The sequence below is a fragment of the Anser cygnoides genome, chromosome 1, assembly GCF_040182565.1.
Source record: "Anser cygnoides isolate HZ-2024a breed goose chromosome 1, Taihu_goose_T2T_genome, whole genome shotgun sequence".
Taxonomy (NCBI): domain Eukaryota; kingdom Metazoa; phylum Chordata; class Aves; order Anseriformes; family Anatidae; genus Anser; species Anser cygnoides.
Genome location: NC_089873.1, coordinates 26619374 through 26641693, shown reverse-complemented (window position 1 = coordinate 26641693; position 22320 = coordinate 26619374). Strand labels below are relative to the sequence as shown.

Here is a 22320-nt window from a genome sequence, read left to right as displayed (position 1 = left end):
GGTCTTTGTCTGTTCCCTTCTCCCTTACGGACTTTGCTTCTCCTCTCCCATGCCCATGTGACTGTTCCCTCTGATTCCTTCTGCTCGTCTCTCTTACTGACCAGGAGCATCCTGTGAACATCAAATGTATTATTTCCGTTGTGGGAAGCAGACCAACCCTCTTGCAGATGTGTCCTGTGAGTTACACAGTACCAAGGGAAACTCCTGGGTGAACTAGGGACAAGGGCTTGGGATGGAAAAAGGGAGAATACACAAAGACAGAGGTGTCATTTGCCTCTTGTGGCTGGAAATGATTCCCTTGCAAAAGGGATAGCCCACGACAAGCGGGGGACCTCAACCACACTGTCCATGAGGCTGGCAGAGAGCTTTAATGCTGCGGCCAGATTTCTGAATGCAGGGGAAATGATTTGTAGGCTTCAAACCAGCAACCTCTGAGACCCGGGCTCTCCCATATAAAGAGATCTTCTGCCACTCATCTGGCAAATTCAGGGAGGGCTGAAGGCAGAGGAAAACACCACCTGCGCACCCACTCCATCCAGCAATTGCCCCAATCCCCTGAAGTCCCTTTTGATAGTCTCCAGGCTTCTCTCAGCAATTTCATCACTGCCACCCTGAATTCTCACTAATGGGTAATAATCGGAGGGGGGCTAACGAGGTCAGGAAGTTTCCTGGTAATGTCCTTGACCCGAGCCCCAGGTAGGCTGCAGACTTCCCTACGGGTAGGGTCGAGCTGACATATGGGGCCCTCTGTTCCCTTCAGAAGGGAGTCGCCTACAACCATTACCCTTCTTTCCTTCTTGTTGGAGGAAGTCTTGAGGCGTGGAGTCAACTTGCTGGGTCCTTGCGGCTCCCTTGACTGCCTCCAGCGGCCTCGATGCGGAAAATCGCCTGCCCGCCGCGATCCACTCTCCGCAACAGCACGCGACTGCCTTGGACTGCAAACCTCTACGGAGGGAGCAAAAGAAGGGGGCAGGGGGAAGTTCTCATTCCCTGTGAAGGAGTTACTTTGCAAGACCCCTTGTTTGCCTATGGAGTGACTGTGGGACACACCTCTGTGGTGGTTTTACTCAGGTGGGCAGCTGAGCTCCATCACAACCGCTCACTCACTCCCACTCCTCAAAGGGAAAAGGGGGAGAAAATACGATGAAAAGGGCTCAAGGGTTGAGACAAGAACAGGGAGTTCACTCAACAGCTATTGTGAAGGGCAAAACAAACTCAGAGTATGGAAATTAGTAAAATCTATTGGCTGTTACTTAGTAACAAGCCAGAGAAGTGAGAAACAAAGGAAAGAAACCAAAGCCAACTTCGTCCCACCCACCCTCTTCCACCTCCTCCCCCTGAGCGGCACGGGGGAATGGGGGCTGCGGTCAGTCTGAAGCCAGGGATAGAAGAATGGGGGCTTGCTTAATCATATTAATGATTAATGATTAAAGGATTTATCTGTGAAAGCAACACAATTGACGCTCAGGACGTATGTCTTGACACTGAGCAAGGTGTTTTCCACTTTGAAATTCATCCAAATACTAGTCAAAAGACTGTGCTTATATATTGGTCAAGGCTGTGTGTGTTTAAGAACTGCTTGTGCTTTTGCAGAAGTAGATAAGGAGAATATTACTCTCCCTAGCAAAAATCATTCTAGCTTTTGTATCTGTAACTTTGTTAGAATTGTCGGGTGTGATTTTTATATTTGGCACCAGTGGTATCCCACCAGTTGATCAAGTCTAACAATACAATATAAACAAGGTGCTGGTCATCACTGGTGAGACACAATCTTCGGGTGGTCACCAACGGCAAATGGCATTCTCAATACATTGTGTCACCCGATCATAGTCATATTGACCTTAGTTGGTATGAGTCTTGTATTGTATGTAATTATACTACTCTGGAACTGGAGAATGTTATACCGCATAGCCATGCTGACTTCTTTGTTGCACGTCCATGGTATGGCATTAAGTGATCAGTACCAAGTTGGGAATCTTTGCTGCGAGTAAAAGAATTTACTAATCTTCTAGAAAGGGGGGACTGAAGCCAGGGATAGAAGATCGGGGGCTTGCTTGATCGTATTAATGATTTCTAAATAAAACAATTGTAATTATTAAAGCCAGGAATGAAAGAAAGGGGGCTTGCTTAATTGCTTTAAAATAGATAATGCTGCGTGTCTTTGCTTACTGCTGTGCAAATTAATCGAAACAAGGAGTCTTGGGGCCCCTCACAGAAGATGTTTCCTGACAAAAATGGGGAACCTGTCTCAAAAACCAGCTGAGACCGACCTTGTGGTTTGGACAAGAGCCAAGGGGCAGCTGAGTCTGTACAAAGGCACGGGGTCAACTAGTGGTGATGAAGAGGAGTTATCGGACTTCATCCCCACGACCCCCCGACGACCACCACCAGAAGGCACTGCGCAGGCGCAGATGGGAGGGGTTTATGGAAATGACTTCTTGGAGCTAATTTTAATACAAAGCGGGGATAGGTTAGGCATACGCATAAGCGTATTGGGAAACTTCATGCATATGTAACTTTTTACTGCATATAACCAAAGCAAGTTGCCGCGTTAAGGTGCGCGTGCCTTTGGGGGCTATCCCGCATGTGACCGGCGCCAAGATAAACCACATACCTACTTTATAACTTATTTGTGTTGAGTTATAGTCTTCTTCCATGAACCAAGTCCCTGATGCTTTGTCTCCACCGCTCCTTCACGGTCACTCTCTGCCCCAGCTCCACGTGGGGTCCCTCCCATGAGATGCCATCCTTCCAGAACTGAGCAGGACTGCTGCCCACAGGCAGCAACTCTTCAAGAACTGCTCCCACATGGCTCCGTACCATGGGGTCCGTCCGTCAGGAGCAAACTGCTCCAGCACGAGTCCCACACGGGCGGCAGCTCCCCCCAGAACCCCTGCTCCTGCGTGGGCTCCTCTCCACGGGCTGCAGCTCCGGCCCGGGGCCTGCTCCTGCGGGGGCTCTCCATGGGCCGCAGCCTCCTCCAGGCCACATCCACCTGCTCCACCGGGGGCTCCTCCACGGGCTGCAGCGTGGAGATCTGCTCCGTGTGGGACCCATGGGCTGCAGGGGAACAGCCTGCTCCATCGGGGGCCTCTCTCCACAGGCCGCAGGGGAACTTCAGCTCTGGCACCTGCAGCACCTCCTGCCCTCCTTCTGCACTGAGCTTGGTGTCTGCAGGGCTGGTTCTCACTCCTCCCTCTCCCAGCTGATGTTGTTCCACAGTTTTGTTTGTTTGTTTGTCTTCCCTTTCTTAAATATGCTTTCACAGATGCACAAACAGCAATTTTTGGCTCATCTCTGGCCAGCATCAGGTCCCTTTGGAGCCAGCGGAATCTGGCCCTTATCTAACATGGGCATCTTCTGGACTCTTCTCACAGAGGCTACCCCTGCAGTGCCCTGCAGATAAAACCTTGCTATGTAAACCCAATACTCCTATAGGAAGAGATCTTCTGCCATTCCTCTGGCAAATTCGGGGAGGGCCCTCTGCACCCAGACGGTCTGGAGCACGGGGACACCTTCAGCCGCTGTCACCAACCCAGCGACAGCACTGTGGCAGCACAAGTGAAGAATGGCCCCGCAGGAGCTGGACGTCAGGGGGGACCTGTCCCTGGATGTGGGTACAGTGCTGCCCTGTGCCCGGGAGAGTGTGGGGGTGAGCTAGGACAGCTGCCAGATCAACCACAGCCATGCGGAAGTAATGCTGTGCCCCTGCCAGCGGCGGGAATTAGAGGGAACGGTCAAATGAGTAGGGGAGGGGAGAAGCAAAGCCCCGAGGGGAGAAGCAAAGCCCGGAAGGGAGAAGAAGACAAAGACCTGCACTACATGACATGGTTTATTAAATACCAAGGAGGGTGACAGAACTTGGAATTAAAGGCAGGCTGTTATCTGCACAGAACCGCCGCATTCATGCCGGCATGGCGGGGCCAATGACTGCTCTTGCTCACTGCCTGGAAACTGCCCGAATTACGGGGCAGAAGGCAAGTGCTCGCAGTCTACTGCCATCTTGGTAGAACTGTGGCTTGTTTTCTGGACTGGGACTTCGTCTGCTCCACCTTCATCTGATCAGTAATAATGTTCAGCTGTGAAAATAGGGAAACGCACAATAAGAGGGGAATGCTTAAGGAAGGAACACGTTTTCACCTCCAACTACAAGCATTTCAGAAGTTAGTGAAGGAAATACCACAGGCTACACACAGAACATCTAAAGGGAACCTGCAAATGACTCTTGCTCATCAGTGACTCTTGCTACAAAAAGACTCTTGCTACAGGCTTGGGGGAGAGTGGCTCAAGAGCTGTGCAGAGGAAAAGGATCTGGGGGTGTTGGTCGATGCTCGCCTGAACGTGAGCCAGCAGTGTGCCCAGGTGTCCAAGAAGGCCAACGGCATCCTGGCTTGTATCAGGAAAAGTGTAGCCAGCAGCACCAGGGAGGTGATTTTTCCCCTGTACTCTGCTCTGGTGAGGCTGCACCTTGAGTACTGTGTTCAGCTTTGGGCTCCTCAGTGCAAGAAGGACATCAAGGCCCTGGAACGTGTCCAGAAAAGGGCTATAAAGCTGGAGAGACCTCAGGGGAGACCTTATTGCTGTCTACAACTACCTGAAAGGAAGGTGTGGGGAGCTGGGGGTCCACCTCTTCTCTCAGGTAACTAGTGACAGGATTGGAGGGAATGGCCTCAAGTTGCACCAGGGGAGGATAAGGTTATAAATGAGGAGACATTTCTTCTCAGAAAGAGCAGTCAGACATTGGAGCTGGTTGCCCAGGGAGGTGGTGGCGTCACCGTCCCTGGAGGTGTTCAAGGCAAGGTTGGACCTGGCGCTTAGGGACGTGGGTTAGTGAGTGACATTGGTAGTAGGGTGATGGTTGGACCAGTGATCTTGAAGGTCTCTTCCAGCCTTAATGATTCTATGATTCTATGATTCTGTACCAGTGCAGAGAACAACACTATATGGGCTGCCGCAGGGAATGTTAACTCCATCCCAGACAGACCCAGTACAACTGGGGCAGGTGCCAGCTCAACCATGGCCACAGGGAAGTAATGCAGTGCCCCTGCCAGCCAGGCACGTTCTCGATGCCTCCTGAGGAGCCCTGCCCCATCGCATGGCCCGAGATCCCCATCCACGCTGCGGAAGAACGTCAACTGAGGCACAAAGAGCTCTTAAGGCAGGAGCCAGAAAGTGCCGCAGTCACTGCTGGACTGTGGGGGGGTGTGGCCCTCCAACTTAAGAGGACACTTGTGACGCCCCTGGTGATGCCCATTGTGACACAATGTGCCACCATCGCTGAGACGCAGTGTATGTGCACCCCTGCCAGCAGGAGTGCTCAGTGCTGTTGCCTCTGCTGTGGGAGCAACAGCGCTGCCCTGGCTGGGAGCCTCGGTGCGTCCCTGCCCTGCCTGGGAGCACCAGGCCACAGCCGCTGCTCGGGGCTCGGCTCCCCTGCCCCTGCGCCTGTCCGTGTCGGACCCAAGCAGGGCCCGCAGGGCTCTGGTGGCCCCAGGTGGGCTTGTGCCCACATCCTTGCTGCAGCATGCAGAGGCTCCTGGGGCTCCTCCACCGGGGCCAGGAGCATCCGATGCCCAGCAGCACTTCCCTGTCCAGAGACAGCGATGCCCACCAGCTGCCAGAGGAGGGCCTGCACGGGCTGCACCGCGCGGCCGCCCGTGGCGACCTGGCCCGGCTGAGGCGGCACTGGTGGCTGAGGAAACGAGGCAAAAACCGTCGAGACCAGGCAAAGCGGTGAGGGGCTGGGGGGTGCGCTTAAAGGCTTGGGGTGGGATCGCTCTCCCGTGGCGTGCGAGCTTCAGCCTGGTGCCGCTGCGTACGCGGCTCTGGCACCAACCCTCCTTCTGCAGCAGGTGTCAGCAAGAGCTGAGGCGATGGAGGGCTGAGGCTGGGCGTTGTCCGGCCAGGCAGCCTCTCGCCCTGAAGTCACTGGCACTGGACATAGTCGGGAGCACATGCTCCTACCAGCCCTTGGCAAAGCCTTCAGCCCCGTGCAGAGAGACGGCTGAAGCCCAGGGCAGAGTCAGGAGCACGGCAGCAAGGGCACCGCCTCCTCTGGAACCCTGGGTCAGAGCTTATGGGTGTGACCCGTTCAGTGACAAACTGGATCTGATTGATACAGCAGTGCGCGACGGGTTAAGAAGAAGGTTACTCAGAGGCATAGAGTGGTAACCAGGCTAGAGTAAGAGAAAGTGGGAACCACTAAGGAGGAGTTGTTAGGCTTGGACGGGCCTATAGAGGGCTACGCGTGATCAAAAGGAATGCACCAACCAGAAGTCTGTAACTATGTTTGCCAGCCACGTGCAGCGCGTGGAGGGGCTCAGAAAAACTATGTAAGATCTGGCATTGGGACAATAAAGGGTCTCCATTTCTCGACTATCTTGGAGCCCGTGTCGTCATTCCCTTCAAGAGCTGATCACTGAGAGGGCTTTTCCCTCTCAGCTGGCAGAGGGGAAAAATCCAGCTTTGCTTGGAATTGCTGGGGCGGCTCGAGCGCTGCTTGAAGGGTGTGCTGCCGACCGCCACTGCCCTGTCCTCTCCCTGTGGGGTTGTTTAGCAGCCGCTCGGGCATTAGCAGTTCTCTCCTGTCCTGTGGGTGATCAGCGTCAGGGCATTCACCGCCCTTCTGCCGCTCGAGTGATTGTGGAAAAACTTGGAGACTTACACTGACTTCGCACTCTTCATGGAGTTCCACAGCCTCCAAAGCTTACGTTCTGCTTGGCATTGGCAAGTGGAGACTTGTGGCCCTGCGCGTGTTCCACAGCCAGAAGTGATTTGGGGCATTGCCTGCCTGTGGAAAGCTAATTTATTTTGGTTTTAGGACACCGCTGCACCTTGCTTGTGCGAACGGCCATGCAGACGTTGTTCGATTCCTGGTGCAAGAGAAGTGCCTGCTGAACCTTTGTGACAACACTGGCAGATCGCCACTCATGATGGTATGTGGAACACGTTACTCTGCTCTAAGTGGGGCTTTATCAATTGTGCTTCCAATGACAAGTGTCTTGCCGCATTCTTCACACCGACCTGTAGAGAAACATGAAAGTTGTAATCGGCACGTAATAGGCATACACTAGCTCATCTCGGAAGACGCTCTTATCTTCCAGCACTGGGAAGCTGCTGTAGCTGTGACAGAGTGAAACACGGCACAAGTCCTTCCTTTTCTTTGTGTTGTTTGCAGGCAGTGGAGAGCCAGCATGAAGAATGCGTGGCGATTCTGCTAGAGCACCGTGCCGACCCAAACCTGGAAGGTTACAGAGGCAAGTCTGCCCTTCACCTGGCTGCCGCAGCTCCTAACACGTCTGTAGCAGAGATGTTAGTTGAGCATGGTGCACACCTTGAAGCAAAGGACTGTGTAAGTTTTGAATCTGGGCAGCACTGCTCTTTGGGAAAGGCACTTAATTCGTCTGGGTTGTTCTGACGGGGATTCTTTATCCTTTCAGGAGAGAAATACCCCGCTTCTTCTTGCCATCTCCAGCCATCATAAAGAGATGGTAAAGTTTCTTCTTCAAAAAGGAGCGAATGTGTGTGCTCGAAATTTCTTTGGAAGGTGAGGCATTGCTCCAAAGTGCATGTGGCTCTCCTTAGCATTGTCACTGGAATGAACAGGAGAAGGAGAGTCAGTGTTGTCCAAGAGACAATGGGCATCAAGTGAAACAAGAGGCCTTCCCACAGCTGCTTAGGAGAAACCCTCTCAGCATGAGGAAGGTTAATCAGGGGAGCAGGTGGCACCAGGGGTTTGAGCAGCCTCCATCCTATGAGGCTTTGAAGAGCAGAGTGGAAGAAGCCTTGAGCAACGTGCTCTGGCCTCGTGGCTGAGTCTGCTCTGGGGAGGCGGCTGGCCAGGAGCTGTCTGGAGGTGCCTTCCAGCCTCAGTCCTCCAGCACTCCCCTGTGTGTGGCTTTGCTTTCCCTGTGCTTGTAGGAATCGGGGAGGGAATTGTTTGGGGAGGAAACAGGGATTAGAATAACAACAACACAGAGCCTGCAAATGCTGCTATGTTTCATACCACCTTTTGGATGCTTTAGGACTGCTCTTACGCTTGCCGCTTCTGCTGGGGAAACGGATGTAATAGAGCTACTTCTTTCCTACGGTGCCAACATTGCTTGCGATACGGCTGTGGATTATGCTCTCCGGTCGGGACATTCTGAGTGAGTGTTTTGTACGTCACTGTTAGAGCGGCTGAGTTGTCAGAGTGTCCGTGCTGATTTGTCACCCTTTGTGATAGATGCACAAAGGCTTAACGATATCTTCAGACCTTTCTTGAAGCTGGGCTCGGTGATGTCTTCTCATAAATCACCTTCCCAAGTCAAGAGAGGATTTGGAAGTAGAGGAGAACTTCCACCCACAAGGCTTTCTTAGAAATCCCGCTTGTGTTGCTAAGCCCAGTTCCGCTCCACTGACCAGGAAAGAGGCACCTTTTCTTTCAGTGGGGATCTTACCAGTGTCCCTTTAGATAAACCCTCAAAGAGATCCCTGGTGGTGTAGCAGGTCCACCATCATGGGGAGACTGACACCGCACACAGACAGTTCTGAACTGGTTCCAAGTCAGTTGCTGTCCTAGGCAAGAGCAAGGATACTAGGCAAGGATGTTTTGGATCTGACTGCCTGTATGTTCTCTCTATCTGCGTGTAGCCTTTGCAAGAAACTGGTAGAACATGCACGCTGTGAAAAGACGGGAGAAGCTTCTGCTGGCGCTGCACAAGACACAGCAGTCCCCAGCAGATTCTGCTCTCCGAGGACTGAGCGCTTTGCACTGGCCACACTTGCTTTGGATGGAGAAGGTAGGATCCTGAAGTGTGGAAGAGCTGATGAGGACAACTAATGTGGCCTGATGTCAGACCGCTTCCCGTATTTGGGGGCAGGGCTTGACTGGCAGGGAAAAGCAGAGTGCCAGGAATGCTCACACTGTCTCGCTTCGTCCATCCCTTGTAGGTGCCCTGCCAGCTGTAGGAGCAGAGCAGGAGGAAGAGGCTGAATTGCCCTGGGATCGCAAGGTACTTTCTGTGAAGGACCCACTGGGCTCCCATTTGGCTCGCTTACTTTGGGGCAAGTTTACCTCTGGGCTCGCTTACCTCTGTTGCTGCCTCTGCCACTTGTTTGTGACTGGGGCCCTTGAACTACTTGTGCTCCAGCCCAGCTGTTCAGTTTGCGCTGGGTTGGTGAAACTGCTGGGAGAACTGGGTCTCGCTGCAGCTGGCCTTTCAGTTAGAGTTCCAGTCTAGGGAAAGCATGTTCTACATAATGAAGCAGCAAAGATTATTCCTGCTGCTTAAAATCTTCTGAGCTTCTCAAAGGGGCTGGCCGGGAGTGGACTGTTGCTTTTCACCATACTTCACCAGTGCTCCGGTAACCTTTATGTGGCAATTCTTAACGCCAACAACGAAGAGATACCAGAGAATAGCATTGAGGGCTTGCAGCTCTGCTTTCAGCGTGCATTCCTTGGCCGCGAGCATGTTCTCAGAAGCAGCAGGGAGATTCCAGGCCATGCTTAAGCTCTGGCAGAACGAAGTCTGGCTTCTGCTTTACAACTGCTGAAATGCCATTGGAGGCAACAATAGTTCTGCAGATTCCATTCTCCACTGCCCGCCTTTTTGCGTAGGTAGAAAGCCCCTGCCCAGTCTCTCAGGCTATGTTCCAAGAAGAGAAAAAACGTTAAGCCTTCCCTCTGTTTTAAGAAACAGAAACCCTCACAAAGAGCTGCTGATAGTTGAGGCTAAGAAAGATGGAGAGAGGTCCCCAGCTGTGCCTGGTGGTGGTGCACTTCCAATCCTTTGTTTCAGTCAGAAGACTGACCTAGTTGTAGAACCTAATGAGTAAAAGCACAGCTCATATTCCCATGTTCTCACTGACTTTGTCATGCTCACGGAACCCCATTTCTTTAGGATCAAGACAGACAGCTGCAGCTTGAGCTTCCTGGTGCTCCTGAAAGTCTGTCCGTGTCAGAAGCCCCACCTGAAGCTACTGAGAGCCAGCTCAGTGACACTGAGAAAGACGTAGAGCGCTTGCAAGAGGAATTGGAGATGGTTAAAGCTAAGGTATGGAAAGGCAGCACTATAGGGATAAATCCAAGGGTGGTTGTCCTTTCTCTTCCCTTCTTCCCCCTCTCTGCTGGTGACCAACACAACGGGCCCTTTGGGGAGCTTTTCACAAGCTGGAGGGACAAAGCAGTGCGTTAGGAGGCACCTTCCAGGGGGTAGCTTTGACCAGAGCAGTTTGCGCTTTCTCAAAACTTGGGTGTGCTCTGAGACACAGAGGGTGCGGCACCACTTGGGTGTGCTCTGACAACGGTTGTAAATTTTTTTTCATGTCTCTGTGTTGGGACCAGCATTGGCAGTGTCTGTGCCAGAGTCGCAGACAAAGCAGGCTGAGTTTTGTGCCAGCGTTCAGGAAATTCTGTAGAAAATCTACAGAGCTATAGGAGAGGGGTTAGTACAAAATGCAGTGAAGTAACATGCATGGGGGTTTGAGAGTGGAAGCAGTCAATTTCCCTCCCTAAAGACTAGGCTGACCACCATGGATTGATTCTTCCTTTGGTTTTGCAGGTGGAGGCATCGGAACAAGCGTGTATTGAGTCTGAGGTCTGGGTAAAATACCTGGAGACTGTACTGGAGGATAAGAAGAGAGAAGCAGCAGCTTCTTCCCAGAAAGTGCAAGGCTTTCTGGAGCCATCCTTTGGAACTGGAGCTCTCCAAAAGCTGGAAGAACGCATGCAAGGGTAGGCAGGGTAGTAAGACAGAGGGGCGAGACGCTGCTTTCTGGGACTCTGTGAACGCAGGGGAATTGCCTCGTCACATCACAGAAAGTTAATACAGGATTTGGAAAGAAGCCTTTGCTTTAGCTTATGTTCTTGCACACTGTTCTTTCCAACTGTGTGCTCTTGTGGAGTTCCCCAATAAGGCCTGTATTTCTCTTTCAGACTCAAAGCTGGAAGTGACAGATTGGAAGCCACAATCCAGCAACAAAGCAGACTGATTGAAGCCCTTCAGAGACACCAGCAAGCCTCTGCCTCAGTAAGTCAGTGATAAACTTCCCTCTTCCCTGTGAGCTCCTGCGCCTAGCTAAGTAGTTCTGTGGGGACAAAGTAAGATGAGATTTTTCTGCCAAGCTTAGGGGAGCTGAGTTCTTGACCAGCTGTGCTGACTGTAAGCTGCTCTGAAAATCCTGCCGGTCTGTTCCCCAGCTTTCTGGTTTTGAGAGTTTTCCCATGATACTACGGCAAGTCCTACAGCACCAGGAAGTTCTTAGCACTAGAAAAAATAAGGGTTCACTGGAATGCACTGGTCTAGGTATTTTCTGCTTTAGACCAGTGGTGATATTGAAGATCGCAGGCTGCACTTGAGATATACCTCCTGCGTGAGAGGTGGTAGTCAAGTTTGCACAATGCTGCACAGCCCCGACCTGACATGCCGCGCTGTCGCTAATAAAGCAGTTCCTCTTGGCGTAAAGGAGGGGCTTTTATCTGTGGCCTCTGTGAAGCAAATGATTCTTCTTGTCTGCCTGGGGAGGAGGGAGGTGAACATGAGCCCTGTACTCTACTGAGACTGGCAGGAGGGGAAGAGCGGCAGAGAGGTGTGAGGCAGGAAAGTTGCACGCAGCATGACTTTTCGCTTCTTTTTGTGCTTCTGTAGGCTCGTAATCACCCGGAGGACTTGGTAACTGCCTTTCAGTCAGCACAGACAACCGCAGACGGGCATCCACACCAGCAGGTATGTATGGGAATGCTTTCTGTGAATGACTATTTTAGTCTTTGAATACCTGCTGGGCAGGTAGTGGGTGAAAAGACCAGGGGAGCCATGGGAAACCCTCCTGCTTTTATGGCAGGGCACGTTCAAGGGAAGGGGAAGCCCTGCTACTCCTGCTTCCCCAGTACTGCTACCGAGTTCTGCCTAGGCTATCTGCACATACCACATGTAGATGCTGTCCCTGTGCTGGTTCTACCATGTATCGTTTCTGTTTTGAAAGCATCAGTGTCAGAGAACAGAAGAGAAGCTGGTCGAGTTGAAATGCCCAGTCGAAGTGCGCCTCGAGCAGGAAATGAAAAGCAACAGCGAACTGCGGAGAGAATGTCTCAGGTATGGCTTGTTAGCACTTTAAAGAGAGATCCCATAGAGTAGAAATCAAGCTTCATGGAGGCTGAATGTAAAAATAGGTGAGGGTAACTGTCTGTGAGCAAATTCAAGCCTCACGCTAGGTCTTACAAGGCTCTTCTGTACACGTGCCTATGGTTTTACAGAGCTGCCAAAAGAACTTCAAGTGCAGGTTGCCCTGCAATTCTCCTGGGAGGGCAGGAAGTCCCTTCTCCATTTATTCCTCCGTTCAGGTGCAAGGTGGACCCTCCAAGTGATCTGCGGCACTGGAATGCTGTTTTTTCTCAGTAACTCCTGGTCTGTCAAGCGTGTTAAAGAAGAAGCAAGGCTTCTCTATGCTGTTTATGTCTGAGAATGTGAAACAGGCTGGTAGTTCCTTCACCTCCTACCTCAATGTTTTCTTGACTAATTTGCTGCACAGGTTAAGGAGGCTTCTGAACGGAGCTCTGCAGAAACTAAGAGAATCTGAGGCCAGAGAAAGAAAGCTCATGATTAATACTGCAAGAGACATGACGAGCAGCTGCTCTGAAGGGGCCAGTGAAGCTGATAAATTAACAGCAAAGGTGAGCTCCAGATTCTGCAGGATTTTGTGGTTTCTTTTTTTGTCTGTTAATGTTCACACCTCTGTTGTTCTTTTCTATGCTCCTTCTTGTATTGTGAGACGTCTGTTCTCTCCTTCATGCTCCTTCTGTTGTCATACATAGCAGGTATTGTAGAAGGAGTCAAGTGCCCTTGTGGTGGCTCATTCTTAGTCCAAAGGCTCGTAGCATTCTCGTGGCTTCACTGCCATTAGAAGAGTTCTCTTAAATGACAGGGAATGGCATTGTGTTTAGGCAGTGTAAAATGAAGATTAAGTTTCCGGGTTTTTGTTTGTTTTTATTTTTTGTTTGTGTTTGTTTTGAGGGATTTTTGTTTGTTCGTTTTCTATCTATTTATAAAAGGCAGGAACCTCCCGAGTGTATTTTTAGAAGGTATAGAAAAGGTGTATTTCTGGGGGAGAAGAGTAAGACAGCATCGCAGCTGGCCTTTGGGACTTAATGGGACATCTGCTATATCCTCCGTATCCTTGCAACCAAACATCAGCTTTGACCTAGAGAGAAAATGCGTTCCTCCAGCAGTTCTGTCAAAGTGGCCTCCTGAGGCACTGTTTCCAAAGCTTTCAGAGTAAGGGCAGGAAGAGTATTTGTTGCTCGTGCCTAGTCCGTTCTGCACTGCAGCGCTTCCCCCCACACACAATAGGCATTCTTTCTGGTGTCTGGGTAGAGGTGTGTTTGATGTCCCATGAGCAGAGGAGCATTTTGGGCAAGAGCGTCCCTAGCAAAAGAACCGAGGAAGGATGGAAACTTGGGGAATCCTGTTAGCAAAGATCTTAAAGCTGTTCTTCTCTTAAAAGACGAGCCTGCCTTTACTTTGCTTTTAATACCGAGTCAGAAGGTGACAAAGACCATCTTGACGCCCTACCCCTTTATGCATTGCTCTCCACAGCTCAATGAACTTTCGCAGCAGCTGGAGATGGAGTCTGGAAAACGCAGGCAGCTAGAAGCACAAGATTGCGACCTGCAAGAAGAGCTGTCTGCTCTGCGTGGGTCTGAGGAAAAAATGGAGAAGAGCAATGGCCAGCTGCAAGAAGAGGTGGCATGCATCAAAGCTCTTCTGAAGACTTACAAGGTGGGTCACAGGCAAAAGCAACAGCATGAGACAGAGATAAGAAAGAGCCTGACAAGGAACAAGTGCTCGGACCAGAAGTCGCAGGTGATGTTTGTATTTGGTGTCTGGCCCCTCATTCTTTCTGTGAGGCGTTGTTCTCCACAGGCACAGAAGTCCCTGTGAATTGTGTATGGAGCCTTTGGAAAAGGCTTACAAGCAGAGGACTGTCTTACAGAGACAGAAGTGTCTTAGCACTGACTCTGAAGTAAGAACAGAGTGCTGAGAACTGGTGTCCTCCAGACTAAAATGAATGGTTGACCTGTGGGAGTTTCCGGCTTCTGCCTTCACTGCTGGTGGTAGTGAGGAGGCAAGTGGCCTCCCCTGAGTGAGGCTGGGCCCTTGAAACTGGCTATGCGAAAGGTAAAGGTGAGCTCTGGATTCTGCACGCTTTTGTGATTTCTTTTTTTGTCTATTCATGTCCATACCTCTGTTGTTCTTTTCTATGGTCCTTCTTGTATTGTGAGTTGTCTGTTCTCTCCTTGATGCTCCTTCTGTTGTCATACATAGCAGGTGAACGCAGAGCAGTTGTCATTGTGGGTCAAAATGAACGTGCAGAGCAGTATCTGCAAGGGCACACTGAGGGCAGGCTGCTCTGTGGAGGAAGGACGAGCTGAGAGTCACAGCAAGGATGGCGGGCTCAGTGGCTTCACAGGCCATGGCATAGGTCCACAGCATTTTCCGGGTCTGGCAGGTGGAACTCCACCTGTCTGAAGTTGGCTTTGCCCAAGATCACTTCGAGAGCCCTGTCTTAGGAGTTGAGCCAGTGATGCTTTTGTAACTTACCGCTCACCAGCAGCTGTCTCAACCCGTCTTTCCCTAGCCATGGGCACCCTGAAGTAGAGGTCCAAGAAGTGCTTTTGAGCTGCCGTGGGTGTCTTGTTCAGGTGCATGGGACCCTTGATCTACATTTCCCCTGGTTACTGAGAGGTGCTGCTAAGGCACACGTGTGCTTTAGAACGTATTGTAGAAGGAGTCAAGTGCCCTTGTGGTGGCTCATTCTTAGTCCAAAGGCTCGTAGCATTCTCGTGGCTTCACTGCCATTAGAAGAGTTCTCTTAAATGACAGGGAATGGCATTGTGTTTAGGCAGTGTAAAATGAAGATTAAGTTTCCGGGTTTTTGTTTGTTTTTATTTTTTGTTTGTGTTTGTTTTGAGGGATTTTTGTTTGTTCGTTTTCTATCTATTTATAAAAGGCAGGAACCTCCCGAGTGTATTTTTAGAAGGTATAGAAAAGGTGTATTTCTGGGGGAGAAGAGTAAGACAGCATCGCAGCTGGCCTTTGGGACTTAATGGGACATCTGCTATATCCTCCGTATCCTTGCAACCAAACATCAGCTTTGACCTAGAGAGAAAATGCCTTCCTCCAGCAGTTCTGTCAAAGTGGCCTCCTGAGGCACTGTTTCCAAAGCTTTCAGAGTAAGGGCAGGAAGAGTATTTGCTGCTCGTGCCTAGTCCGTTCTGCACTGCAGCGCTTCCCCCCACACACAATAGGCATTCTTTCTGGTGTCTGGGTAGAGGTGTGTTTGATGTCCCATGAGCAGAGGAGCATTTTGGGCAAGAGCGTCCCTAGCAAAAGAACCGAGGAAGGATGGAAACTTGGGGAATCCTGTCAGCAAAGATCTTAAAGCTGTTCTTCTCTTAAAAGACGAGCCTGCCTTTACTTTGCTTTTAATACCGAGTCAGAAGGTGACAAAGACCATCTTGACGCCCTACCCCTTTATGCATTGCTCTCCACAGCTCAATGAACTTTCGCAGCAGCTGGAGATGGAGTCTGGAAAATGCAGGCAGCTAGAAGCACAAAATTGCGACCTGCAAGAAGAGCTGTCTGCTCTGCGTGGGTCTCAGGAAAAAATGGAGAAGAGCAATGGCCAGCTGCAAGAAGAGGTGGCATGCATCAAAGCTCTTCTGAAGACTTACAAGGTGGGTCACAGGCAAAAGCAACAGCATGAGACAGAGATAAGAAAGAGCCTGACAAGGAACAAGTGCTCGGACCAGAAGTCGCAGGTGATGTTTGTATTTGGTGTCTTGCCCCTCATTCTTTCTGTGAGGCGTTGTTCTCCACAGGCACAGAAGTCCCTGTGAATTGTGTATGGAGCCTTTGGAAAAGGCTTACTTTCTCCTCCAGACTAAAATGAATGGTTGACCTGTGGGAGTTTCCAGCTTCTGCCTTCACTGCTGGTGGTAGTGAGGAGGCAAGTGGCCTCCCCTGAGTGAGGCTGGGCCCTTGAAACTGGGTATGTGTGACTGATGGGGGGATGGTTCTCTTCTTCTTTGTGGTGATGGAAATTTCATTATCTGCTTCAGACACAGGCAGCCTCTCCAGACGTGCAAGAACTGACAAGATCCCCTCCTTGCACTTCGCTGGGAAAGAGCCCAAAGCACAGAAGCAGAGATGCTGACTCTGAAGAGGAGGATGTTAGGGAAAAGACACCACAAGATCATACTTTTCCATATGAGTCCATGCAGGAAAGACTGGAAAATTACAGGTACTACTATCTGGAGGAAGTAAACCTCAGAAGATGCCTACAAAAGGACCTCAAAAGGTATGTCTGGACGTTTTTTGGAGTGAGAGCAAGATGCTGCTTTTTCCCTGTACGTTTTCTTCCCAACATCCCTTTTTTTTGTCTGGTCAGCATTATGTCAGTAAATATGCCTAAAAAGGCATATTGATAAAAGACTCCTCTGCAAACCTTCCTCTTTTTTAGAACTGCCTTCATAATGCTTCAGTGTTCCCGCAGTGCCATCACTGGTCGTGGCATTACAAAAGCATTTTTGAAGTTGGCATCGTCTTAACATGTGGTCTTCTGGCCACTCTGATAATGTGTTCCTCATTGTAACGTTCTCTGCGATATAAGGCAGAGAAGCGAAATTGCCTGTCCTATTGTCCTGTCTGCAAACATGAATGCTTGAATAATATGGGCCTTCTAGAGAGCAGAATCTCTGAATCTGCTGATTCAATCTCTCTGAATTTTTCAGAACTCGTCAGAAACTAGCTGAAGTCAAAGCTCAGCTCCACCAGAAGCACCACTGAAGCCTGCGTGGCTAAGGTCAGCATTCATAAATGTTATTCTCAACCCCTCTTAAAGCATATCTGTGAGCAAGCTTATGCTTCTGAGCCTCAAGTTAGAATCCCTTTGTGGTTCCAAAACACACCTTCTTTATGCTAAAACAACTGCTAAGCATCAGAAGAGTACACAACTGTATGGGGGCGGGCTGAAGACCTCTGGTCATTGCGGGGTGTGCAAAATACAGAGTGCCCTTCTTCTTCTGCAAAGCCGTAAGGGAAAGAGTGAAGGGAAAGAAAGGGAGAATAGACAAAATAACCGTACAAATGGTAATAGGAGAACAGGCACCAGACAAAGACATGCCGCACTGAAGGCTGCGTTAGGGCCTGGTTGCAGCAAGAAGATGTTTGCCTTTTCAAAGGCAGATCCTTTTCAACGTTTTCAAGGTGAATGCGGAAGCTGTATTTTAGGAGTAGTGTTCCAAAGAATGCCCAGTTTGAATGCTTAGAGAGTAGGGACACTTGAGGATGAAGAGGGCTGCAGAGGACTAGAGTCTAACACTGATGAGCAAGAGTCATTTGCAGGTTCCCTCACAACGTTCTGTGTGTAGCCTGTGGTATTTCCTTCACTAACTTCTGGAATACTGGTAATTGGAGGTGAAAAGGTGTTCCTGCCTTGTGCATTTTCTTCTTATTGTGTGTTTCCCTGTTTTCACAGTTGGATATCATTACTGATCAGATGAAGGCGGAGCAGACAAAGTCCCAGTCCAGAAAACAAGCCATAGTTCTACCAAGATGGAAGATGACTGCCAACACTTGCCTTCTGCCCCGTAATTCGGGCAGTTTCCAGGCCATGAGCAAAAGCAGCCATTGCCCCCACCACGCTGGCAAGAACGCAGCGGTTCTGTGCAGATAACAGCCTGCCTTTAATTCCAAGTTCTGTCGCCCGCCTTGGCATTTAATAAACCATGTCACGTAGTGTGGGTCTTTGTCTGTTCCCTTCTCCCTTACGGACTTTGCTTCTCCTCTCCCATGCCCATGTGACTGTTCCCTCTGATTCCTTCTGCTCGTCTCTCTTACTGACCAGGAGCATCCTGTGAACATCAAATGTATTATTTCCGTTGTGGGAAGCAGACCAACCCTCTTGCAGATGTGTCCTGTGAGTTACACAGTACCAAGGGAAACTCCTGGGTGAACTAGGGACAAGGGCTTGGGATGGAAAAAGGGAGAATACACAAAGACAGAGGTGTCATTTGCCTCTTGTGGCTGGAAATGGTTCCCTTGCAAAAGGGATAGCCCACGACAAGCGGGGGACCTCAACCACACTGTCCATGAGGCTGGCAGAGAGCTTTAATGCTGCGGCCAGATTTCTGAATGCAGGGGAAATGATTTGTAGGCTTCAAACCAGCATCCTCTGAGCAAGGTGTTCTCCTGGGAAGAAGACCCGGGCTCCCCCATATAAAGAGATCTTCTGCCACTCATCTGGCAAATTCAGGGAGGGCTGAAGGCAGAGGAAAACACCACCTGCGCACCCACTCCATCCAGCAATTGCCCCAATCCCCTGGAGTCCCTTTTGATAGTCTCCAGGCTTCTCTCAGCAATTTCATCACTGCCACCCTGAATTCCCACTAATGGGTAATAATCGGAGGGGGGCTAACGAGGTCAGGAAGTTTCCTGGTAATGTCCTTGACCCGAGCCCCAGGTAGGCTGCAGACTTCCCTACGGGTAGGGTCGAGCTGACATATGGGGCCCTCTGTTCCCTTCAGAAGGGAGTCGCCTACAACCATTACCCTTCTTTCCTTCTTGTTGGAGGAAGTCTTGAGGCGTGGAGTCAACTTGCTGGGTCCTTGCGGCTCCCTTGACTGCCTCCAGCGGCCTCGATGCGGAAAATCGCCTGCCCGCCGCGATCCACTCTCCGCAACAGCACGCGACTGCCTTGGACTGCAAACCTCTACGGAGGGAGCAAAAGAAGGGGGCAGGGGGAAGTTCTCATTCCCTGTGAAGGAGTTACTTCGCAAGACCCCTTGTTTGCCTGTGGAGTGACTGTGGGACACACCTCTGTGGTGGTTTTACTCAGGTGGGCAGCTGAGCTCCATCACAACCGCTCACTCACTCGCACTCCTCAAAGGGAAAAGGGGGAGAAAATACGATGAAAAGGGCTCAAGGGTTGAGACAAGAACAGGGAGTTCACTCAACAATTATTGTGAAGGGCAAAACAAACTCAGAGTATGGAAATTAGTAAAATCTATTGGCTATTACTTACTAACAAGCCAGAGAAGTGAGAAACAAAGGAAAGAAACCAAAGCCAACTTCGTCCCACCCACCCTCTTCCACCTCCTCCCCCTGAGCGGCACGGGGGAATGGGGGCTGCGGTCAGTCTGAAGCCAGGGATAGAAGAATGGGGGCTTGCTTAATCATGTTAATGATTAATGATTAAAGGATTTATCTGTGAAAGCAACACACTTGACGCTCAGGACGTATGTCTTGACACTGAGCAAGGTGTTTTCCACTTTGAAATTCATCCAAATACTAGTCAAAAGACTGTGCTTATATATTGGTCAAGGCTGTGTGTGTTTAAGAACTGCTTGTGCTTTTGCAGAAGTAGATAAGGAGAATATTACTCTCCCTAGCAAAAATCATTCTAACTTTTGTATCTGTAACTTTGTTAGAATTGTCGGGTGTGATTTTTATATTTGGCACCAGTGGTATCCCACCAGTTGATCAAGTCTAACAATACAATATAAACAAGGTGCTGGTCATCACTGGTGGGACACAATCTTCGGGTGGTCACCAACGGCAAATGGCATTCTCAATACATTGTGTCACCCGATCATAGTCATATTGACCTTAGTTGGTATGAGTCTTGTATTGTATGTAATTATACTACTCTGGAACTGGAGAATGTTATACCGCATAGCCATGCTGACTTCTTTGTTGCACGTCCATGGTATGGCATTAAGTGATCAGTACCAAGTTGGGAATCTTTGCTGCGAGTAAAAGAATTTACTAATCTTCTAGAAAGGGGGGACTGAAGCCAGGGATAGAAGATCGGGGGCTTGCTTGATCGTATTAATGATTTCTAAATAAAACAATTGTAATTATTAAAGGCAGGAATGAAAGAAAGGGGGCTTGCTTAATCGCTTTAAAATAGATATTGCTGCGTGTCTTTGCTTACTGCTGTGCAAATTAATCGAAACAAGGAGTCTTGGGGCCCCTCACAGAAGATGTTTCCTGACAAAAATGGGGAACCTGTCTCAAAAACCAGCTGAGACCGACCTTGTGGTTTGGACAAGAGCCAAGGGGCAGCTGAGTCTGTACAAAGGCACGGGGTCAACTAGTGGTGATGAAGAGGAGTTATCGGACTTCATTCCCACGACCCCCCGACGACCACCACCAGAAGGCACTGCGCAGGCGCAGATGGGAGGAGTTTATGGAAATGACTTCTTGGAGCTAATTTTAATACAAAGCGGGGATAGGTTAGGCATACGCATAAGCGTATTGGGAAACTTCATGCATATGTAACTTTTTACTGCATATAACCAAAGCAAGTTGCCGCGTTAAGGTGCGCGTGCCTTTGGGGGCTATCCTGCATGTGACCGGCGCCAAAATAAACCACATGCCTACTTTATAACTTATTTGTGTTGAGTTATAGTCTTCTTCCATGAACCAAGTCCCTGATGCTTTGTCTCCACCGCTCCTTCACGGTCACTCTCTGCCCCAGCTCCACGTGGGGTCCCTCCCATGAGATGCCATCCTTCCAGAACTGAGCAGGACTGCTGCCCACAGGCAGCAACTCTTCAAGAACTGCTCCCACATGGCTCCGTACCATGGGGTCCATCCCCCAGGAGCAAACTGCTCCAGCACGGGTCCCCCACGGGCGGCAGCTCCCCCCAGACCCCCTGCTCCTGCGTGGGCTCCTCTCCACGGGCTGCAGCTCCGGCCCGGGGCCTGCTCCTGCGGGGGCTCTCCATGGGCCGCAGCCTCCTCCAGGCCACATCCACCTGCTCCACCGGGGGCTCCTCCACGGGCTGCAGCGTGGAGATCTGCTCCATGTGGGACCCATGGGCTGCAGGGGAACAGCCTGCTCCATCGGGGGCCTCTCCATAGGCCACAGGGGAACTTCAGCTCTGGCACCTGGAGCACCTCCTTCCCTCCTTGTCCACTGAGCTTGGTGTCTGTAGGGCTGGTTCTCACTCCTCCCTCTCCCAGCTGATGTTGTTCCACAGTTTTGTTTGTTTGTCTTCCCTTTCTTAAATATGCTTTCACAGATGCACAAACAGCAATTTTTGGCTCATCTCTGGCCAGCATCAGGTCCCTTTGGAGCCAACGGAATCTGGCCCTTATCTAACATGGGCATCTTCTGGACTCTTCTCACAGAGGCTACCCCTGCAGCGCCCTGCAAATAAAACCTTGCTATGTAAACCCAATACTCCTATAGGAAGAGATCTTCTGCCATTCCTCTGGCAAATTCGGGGAGGGCCCTCTGCACCCAGACGGTCTGGAGCACGAGGACACCTTCAGCCACTGTCACCAACCCAGCGACAGCACTGTGGCAGCACAAGTGAAGAATGGCCCCGCAGGAGCTGGATGTCAGGGGGGACCTGTCCGCCGCCGGGAGGCGGCGGCTGCCCCTTCCTCTTCCTCCCGAAGCCGAAAATCTTCTTCATGCCGAGGTGGGGGGGCGGCATTTAGGGACAGGCAACCGGCGGCGCTTCCCCCGGCTCCGCGCCCTGCCCACCCGCCGCGGGGCGGCTCTCCGCATGCGCAGCCCGGCCGCGGCCGCCTCCATTTTGTGATAGCGCCGCGGGGGCTCCGCTCAACGGCTGCTGCGGCAGCGGCGTGCGGAGGGGGTTAATTGTGGGGCCGCTGATGAGCTTAATGAGCATGTCACAGTGTAAGGAGAGGGGGTTGGGGGATCTTCTTCAGTAATAGGTAGGGAAGAGTGGCGAAACCTTGCAGTAAGAAAGTGTAAGTTGTGAGTAGTGATTCAAAGATCATAAATCCAATTTCTTTAAGTGATTTATTCTTTATTGACGGCGCCGGATGCACGGGGGATCTTTCCGCCTATCGTGCATCCCGAAGTGAAAAGCCGTCCCAAATTTATACATCACAGTGATTAATATTTTATTAACGCCTATACATATTCATTATCTAACCCCGCCTACTCTCGCTTCTCATGCTAATCAGTTTTTTTGTGTCCTGCGCCTGCGCAGATCCTCTCAGTGGTCTTGGGCAGGGGTCGTCGAGCTGTGGTCGGTGGTCTCAGAGAGGAAGGCCATAAGTCTTCCTCACAGTGTACTTTTCACCCTTGGTCAGGATTCTGCTGAATTAGCTTTCTTCCTAACCGCAAGGACTGTTTTTTCTTCGAATCTTCTGCTCATTATTTTCTTATCTTGGATTCCAATGTCTTGTTCGAGATATATTGCCCGTATGTCCTATTTTGAGATACATTGTCCATACATCTGCTTCCTGCCCTACACCTAATGTTCTGTTCTCCTTTAATAGTTTCATTCTTAACCCTTTC

General features: G+C 50.6%; 2 protein-coding genes across 3 annotated transcripts in view; one reads left to right on the top strand and one right to left on the bottom strand.

The window, feature by feature from the left end:
- LOC136789901 (ankyrin repeat domain-containing protein 7-like) overlaps nucleotides 1–22320 on the bottom strand; it is a 79481-nt gene that overhangs the window by 18055 nt on the left and 39106 nt on the right. The window contains exon 5 of the mRNA XM_066991225.1: nucleotides 785–7592. Coding sequence (XP_066847326.1) covers nucleotides 7505–7592 — 88 coding nt within the window. The 3' untranslated portion in view covers nucleotides 785–7504. The remainder of the gene's footprint in view (nucleotides 1–784; nucleotides 7593–22320) is intronic.
- LOC136789863 (POTE ankyrin domain family member B-like) lies at nucleotides 5525–18307 on the top strand. 2 transcript variants are annotated; one of them, XM_066991067.1, is made up of 18 exons: nucleotides 5525–5733; nucleotides 6821–6935; nucleotides 7178–7351; nucleotides 7440–7546; nucleotides 8025–8147; nucleotides 8632–8780; nucleotides 8932–8993; nucleotides 9882–10034; nucleotides 10542–10714; nucleotides 10916–11009; nucleotides 11628–11705; nucleotides 11962–12071; nucleotides 12508–12649; nucleotides 13572–13754; nucleotides 15530–15712; nucleotides 16097–16335; nucleotides 16769–16839; nucleotides 17515–18297. In XM_066991067.1, the coding sequence occupies exons 1-17, from the start codon at nucleotides 5525–5527 to the stop codon at nucleotides 16821–16823; spliced, it is 2349 nt and encodes a 782-aa protein (XP_066847168.1). In that variant the 3' UTR covers nucleotides 16824–16839; nucleotides 17515–18297. The 2 variants fall into 2 exon arrangements, 1 of the variants encoding a protein (XP_066847168.1); XR_010828921.1 differs by having other exon boundaries at nucleotides 16097–16839; nucleotides 17515–18307.